General features: G+C 40.1%; 1 protein-coding gene across 3 annotated transcripts in view; it reads right to left on the reverse strand.

Annotated features, from left to right (window-relative positions):
* Naa35 (N-alpha-acetyltransferase 35, NatC auxiliary subunit) overlaps positions 1-4703 on the reverse strand; it is a 118839-nt gene extending 114136 nt beyond the window's left edge. Inside the window, exons 1-2 of one of the 3 annotated variants that reach the window (XM_027920586.3) lie at positions 4610-4703; positions 3601-3729 (exon numbers count right to left, since the gene is read on the reverse strand). In XM_027920586.3, coding sequence (XP_027776387.1) covers positions 3601-3724 — 124 coding nt within the window. In that variant the 5' untranslated portion in view covers positions 3725-3729; positions 4610-4703. Of the gene's footprint in view, positions 1-3600; positions 3730-4476; positions 4583-4609 lie in introns of those variants that run through there. The other 2 variants (XM_071600502.1, XM_027920587.3) reach the window with 2 other exon arrangements.
* Positions 4704-6000: the final 1297 nt, after the last annotated feature.

The following is a 6000-nucleotide window of genomic DNA, read 5'->3' on the forward strand; positions in this document are numbered from 1 at the left end:
TAATTTTTTTTTTAGCTGTTGATGGACCTTTATTTTATTCATTTATTTATATGTGATGCTGAGAATCAAACCCAGTGCCTCACACACGTAAGGCAAACACTCTACCACTGAGCCATGATCCCAGCCCACTAAAGATTATTTTATAGTATAAAGAACAAACAAAATCGCCAGAGTATAGCCAAAGGCCATCACAAGAGAGACCACTATGTCAGTTAAAGGAAAGGATGTAACCATACTGTTTTGAATGTAGTTTTTAGAAAGTCACTAGAATACAAGCATAATAAATAATCAATAAATCTGATTATTTCAAAAATAAAAAACGAGTTATTAATGTCATAGGTTCAAGAACTATCAAGAGCCCATACATCCCAAATCTGTATGTAAAAGAAGCTAAATTCTGTATTGATTTTTTAGTTCCAAGATAAAGTGCTAATAAATAGCATATTGCTATAACAATTATCATTAGATAACAAATCACTTTACATCTGTACCACTTGAGAAAGTACAAAAGCTAATATAGTTAGAGTTAATAGGATGGTATGATGTGACAACGAAATAATGTGCCACCCCCTTTCAATCCACACTGAAGTAGAACTTAAACCTTATCTCCTACACAAGGTTCCTTATACAAAGAAACAGTGCTAATCTATGACGTTACAGAAAGCCACAGCAAACCATCTCTCCCCACCAATATTCTAAACTGCTTTCTTAGGTTCAATTCTCCTTAAAATTCCCCAAAAGTAGAGGATAGATATATATGTAAACACACACACATGTATATTTATAGCCAAAAACACATACATACACATGTGTATAAACACAGACACACACACTCACACACATAAGACTAAAATTACATTTAGATGGAACCAAATGCTGCCGACCTGCAGTCTTCAAACTGTCTTCAAACTGTCATATCAAACTGGGTAAACATCATATCCTAGAGTATTCAAATAAGGATAACAAGGTATAGAACTGCCTACTGTCAAATTTACATGACAATCTGGGAGGGAAAGACCTCTAACATACAGGGCAATACAGTGCAAAATGCAAGTTTTTCCATGAATTTCTAAAATAAAACAAAAAATGATAAAGATATCTCTTACTTATGAATGAACTACTTTTAACACCACCCATAAGATTTGGGAAAGGAAGGTTCAGAAGTATTTGTGCTCATTCTCTGCTGTGTTTCTTGTGGGAAATTTAAGAAACATCTCTCATATTCCTTTTTTGTCACTGCAAAATTTACCAATCAAATCACATGAATTTTCTTTGTTCTCTCATATAATCTTTCTAATTCTACCACTATCCTAGTGCAAGAATTTAATACCTCAACCTAAGCTAAGTGCAAAAGTTTGTCTAATATTATAGGCTCTCTCCATTCCAATACATCATAAAATATGCTGCTTCCATACACTTTCAACACTAAACAAATATCCATTAATGAATGGATCAAGTTACTTTACATCCACTATCTCATTTAATTAATCCCTCAAACTCTACAAATACAGAGGAGAAAATTAAGACTCAGATTAAACCATCCGCGGTAACTGAGCTAATAAGTGGCAGACCTGGAACTTTTGCCTACATTTGTCTCAAAAGCTTACTATGTTATTTAATGAGAAGCTACTCTGTCCAAGTCACTATACTAAACACTATGCAACTTTATGCTCAAAACCCTTAAAAAATTTACACTGCTCATAAAACAAGCTCAAACTAAGAAAACAAAACAGAAACACTGAAGACCCTCCTTTGAAAACTGTTTTGTAGTCAAGGTTATTCACTTTCCCAAACATAAAAATCCCACTGAACTCTAGTTCATGTGGTTTCATTTTAATACAGAATAATTCCCTCACTTTCACTTACAGAAATTCGATCATTCCTATAAGGCCCAACTCAATCATATATTCTTACCCATTTAAGTTCACAATTGATAGCCCCTAATATAAAGCACTTAAATTTAGTACAAGATAGGTAACATGCACTTAGTCATCTAAGACTTCTGAGCCAAAAAAAATCTACACTGTAATTTATATTTCTCTCTCTCTGAGACGGATATTTAATATGGGCAACTCTCAGGTAACGTTCTTTCCACTACCTCACTGAAGGCATACTTTAACTAGACACGTATTTCAAACAGTAAAAGGGTAGGCACATGATTTATCATTCAGCTTATACTCAGCTAGCTCCCTTCCACCTACAGCTGCTCAAGTCTTTACTCCACTCCTTCAAAGTACTCTTCAAACACACCCCACCTCATTATCATCAATACCTAAGTTTCTTGGACAAAGAAAAGCCATTCGGTATGAATTCCACTATTATTTCTCCCTATCTACATAAACTTATACCTGTACATTCACCATACTAACCTCAGTTATTGTGTCCCTATGCTTTTTCCAAGTTCTCTACCACATTCTTGATCCCACCCTCTCTTTAAAGTTTGAGTTCTCACTCTTATCTGATCCTTTCTCTTCCATATCTCCCTAATGCCCTTTCCCCTCAAAAAATAAACATGTTCATCTCTCTATTCATTCCCAAATATTGAACTTACTATATGCCAGACACTGTTTTGTGTGCCAGGGTAACAAATATGATCTCTGCCATTACAGAAGTTATAATCTAGTGAGTGAGGCTGACATTGAATGAAAAATAATAGAAAATGAAGACTTCTGACAAAGACAAGCACTCTGAAGAATATAGAACAGGGTCATTCACTGGGTATGGTGGCACATGCTTGTAATCCCAGCAACCTCCAAGACTAAGGCAGAAGGATCCCAAGTTTGAGGCCAACTTCAGCAACTCAGCAAGACCCTAAGTAACTTAGCAAGAACCTATCTCAAGATAAAAAATTAGAAGAGGGCTGCAGATATGGCTCAGTGGTTAAGCACCCCTGGGTTCAATTCCCTGTACCTAAACAAAACAGGGTGATCAGATTCAGGTCAAACAGAAGAAAAGACAATGAGGGGGTAAATTTGCTAGAATGGTTGTTTTGAAGTCCTCCTGGGGAAGTAACTTTTAAGGCTGAAGACTAAGCTAGTCTGTGAAGACCTGGCATGAAACAATCTAAGATTAAAAAAAAAAAAAACAATGTTCAAAGGCTCTGGGAAATCACTTTGATATGATTAATAAGAAACTTATGACTGGAACTGGTCTGGCAATGGTACAAAAATTAAGTCCGAATGGTAGGCAGAGATCAGATTTTATAAAGCTGTGGAAAAAAGAGTCTGAATTTTATTCTACCTGCAACAGGAAGCCATTAGAGGATCTTAAACAGGAAATAATGGGATTTGACCATTTTTATTCTTCAAATATACAAAAATACATTTGGCCAACATAATTGTTTTCACAGATAAAAAATTACTGCTGTGTACTCTAATCTGTTACTCCAAGTTAGAGGAATTTAATAGAAAAAAATTATCTCAACATCTGTTATTTAATGCTACATCTAATGCATATTGCCTTTAATAAGTGTGGTTAGCAAACCATAAACCAGAATTACCTGTTGATTCTTTTTTTCATTTATCAAGGTAAGTCTAAAAAGCAATCATGATTTTACCCCTTCACAGCTTATGAACTTCTAATCTGAAAATTCAAACTCACCTCGACAAGCTTCTTCAAAATCTTGGGTTATGTCCACCCAGCTTGTATTGCTTTTTTCCATTTTTTCAGGGATAGTGAGCTCCCATCCTGAATCATCATCATCTACAGAAGCTTTCATAACCATTATGCCTGTAAAATTAACACTGGTATAAGAGAGAAGATGTAGCTTTCAGGTGAAGAGTATGTACAAAACTGTGTTTAAGTACTGGATGAAAGACTTACTAAACTCTAAAAGCAGAACTCTTCTGAGGATGATACTGTTTTAAAAAAAAAAAAAAAAAAAAAAACACTACCTAATGCGATGAAATTCCACGTTTATCATCACTGCTGCTCCTCATTTACTAATAGTGCACCACATGCCAGGGCTCATAGATTGTCTTGCCACTACTTAAGAAGAAAAAATCACAAACCATCCCACCACCGGTACAAAAAGAATCAACTCCAGAGATTTAAACTTTCAATACTGGCCACAAATAGCCAAAGAACAATTCAAAGTACCCTTTCGCAGGTCAGGACTTCAAACTACAACTACTCTCGTCAAGGTAGACTTCACCTGGGCAGATCTCACTGGGCCAACCTCTCCAGGGCCCAGGGGTAGGGTACAGCCTGACCGGGGGACAAAGCCTGCGGGCACGCAACGCAGAGTCCCACCAGCCAGGCTCACCGCGGGGGCGCACCTGAGGCGGGGACCCTCACCACGTCCGCCACACCCGGGTCAGCCCGGCCCAGCCCCGGCCCCACAGCGCGCGGAAGCAAGGACAGGGTTGTCGCCGCGCAGGAGGGCGGGCACACCAGGCGCCGGGTCGTCACCGAGTAATACCAGGCAAGACCGGGGCCTCGACGGACTCAGGGCACCGGGGAGCCCTAGGCTCCTACCTGAAGCGCAAAGGGAGGGCCGGGGCCGCAGGGTGACCTGGCGTCCCCAGGGTCTGCCAATCGGGCAGGGGGCTGCAGCTCTGGGACACGCAAGCGATGGGGGTCTCAGTGGCTCCGCAAGGGCGGTCCCTACCTACTTCTCCCGTGGCCACCCGCGCCGCCACGCACCGTCCGGACCGCGGAAATAACGACGCCGCCGTCGCCGCCGCTGCCCCCTCCCCTCTCAGCCCAGCCCGACCGGCCGCGTGCGCGCATGCGTACGCCTGGTGCGCGCGACCCCGCCCCCTCTCCCTTACTCCCGGGGACTTCGCGCTTCCCGGCCACACCCCCTCCTCGCCACCGCCACCGATCGGTCGATGGCGGAAGTCTTCTCTTCTCGCGGAATTAGAGCTAATCGCGAGAACGGAAGTCACATTCCTTTCCCACCTTGTCCTGAGTAGTGGGCGTGTTTCTGGAAGGGGCGGAGCCTGGGACCTCAAAGCCCGCCCTGTATGGCGCTGAAAAGTGACGGAAGGAAGCCGAGGAGGTTCCCGAAGATCTGGGAGGTGAAAAACCTGAATGAATATCTCGGCTCCAACAGCTCCATGATACTGGTACTATTTGACACTGGGTGTATATTTTCTAGACAGCGTTTGAGAGTTCCCTAAAGGAAAAGAAAAACAAAATATCACAAGTCAACCATTTTTGTTCTTAAAATTTATGAATAAAATGATCAGTTTTTAAATAGAGTTATATAAATAGACTGGCACAGATTAGAAGCAAATCATGACCATTGTAGAACCACTAGAATGTCCAAAATTTTAAGATTATCGATATTGACAAGGATTAGAGCATCTGGACTTCTTACTCATGGCTGGTGGTACTGCAGAATAGGACCACTTTGGAAAACTGCCATTTTCTTATAATCATGTACTCATGATCCAGTAATTCCATTCCTAGGATTTACCTAGAATTAAAACGTAGCGACACAAATGTTTGTACATTAATTTTCATAGTAACTTTTAATTTTAATAGTATAAAACTGGAAACCCAGTGATCCATCAACTGGTGATTGGATAAATAACTTGTGGTGCATTCAATAAAATGAATCCATACAATATAGTGAATATTAATTATCAATGAAGAGGAATCACCAATAGGAATGAATCTCCAAAGTACATTGAGCAAAAGAAACCAGTCACAAAAGAAGTATGATTCTATTTACAATAAACTCTAAAGAAAGACAAATCTTATCTATACTGACAGAAAGATAGATCGGGGCTGCTCAGGGGTCAAGAAATAATTAACTTGGATAGAGTTTGATTTGAGGTGGTAGAAACTATATCTTGACTAAGGTTACAATTATATGGGTGAATGCATTTCAAAAATTCACTGAAAAATAGACTTAAGAGCCTGGCACAATTGTGCACCCTTGTAATCCCAGTAGATTGGGAGGTGGAGGCAGGAGTATTGTGAGTTCAAAGCCAGCCTTAACAAAATTGAGGCACTAAGCAACTCAGTGAGACCCTGCCTGTCTCCAAATAG

This window comes from Marmota flaviventris, chromosome 13 (genome assembly GCF_047511675.1).
Source record: "Marmota flaviventris isolate mMarFla1 chromosome 13, mMarFla1.hap1, whole genome shotgun sequence".
Taxonomy (NCBI): Eukaryota; Metazoa; Chordata; class Mammalia; order Rodentia; family Sciuridae; genus Marmota; species Marmota flaviventris.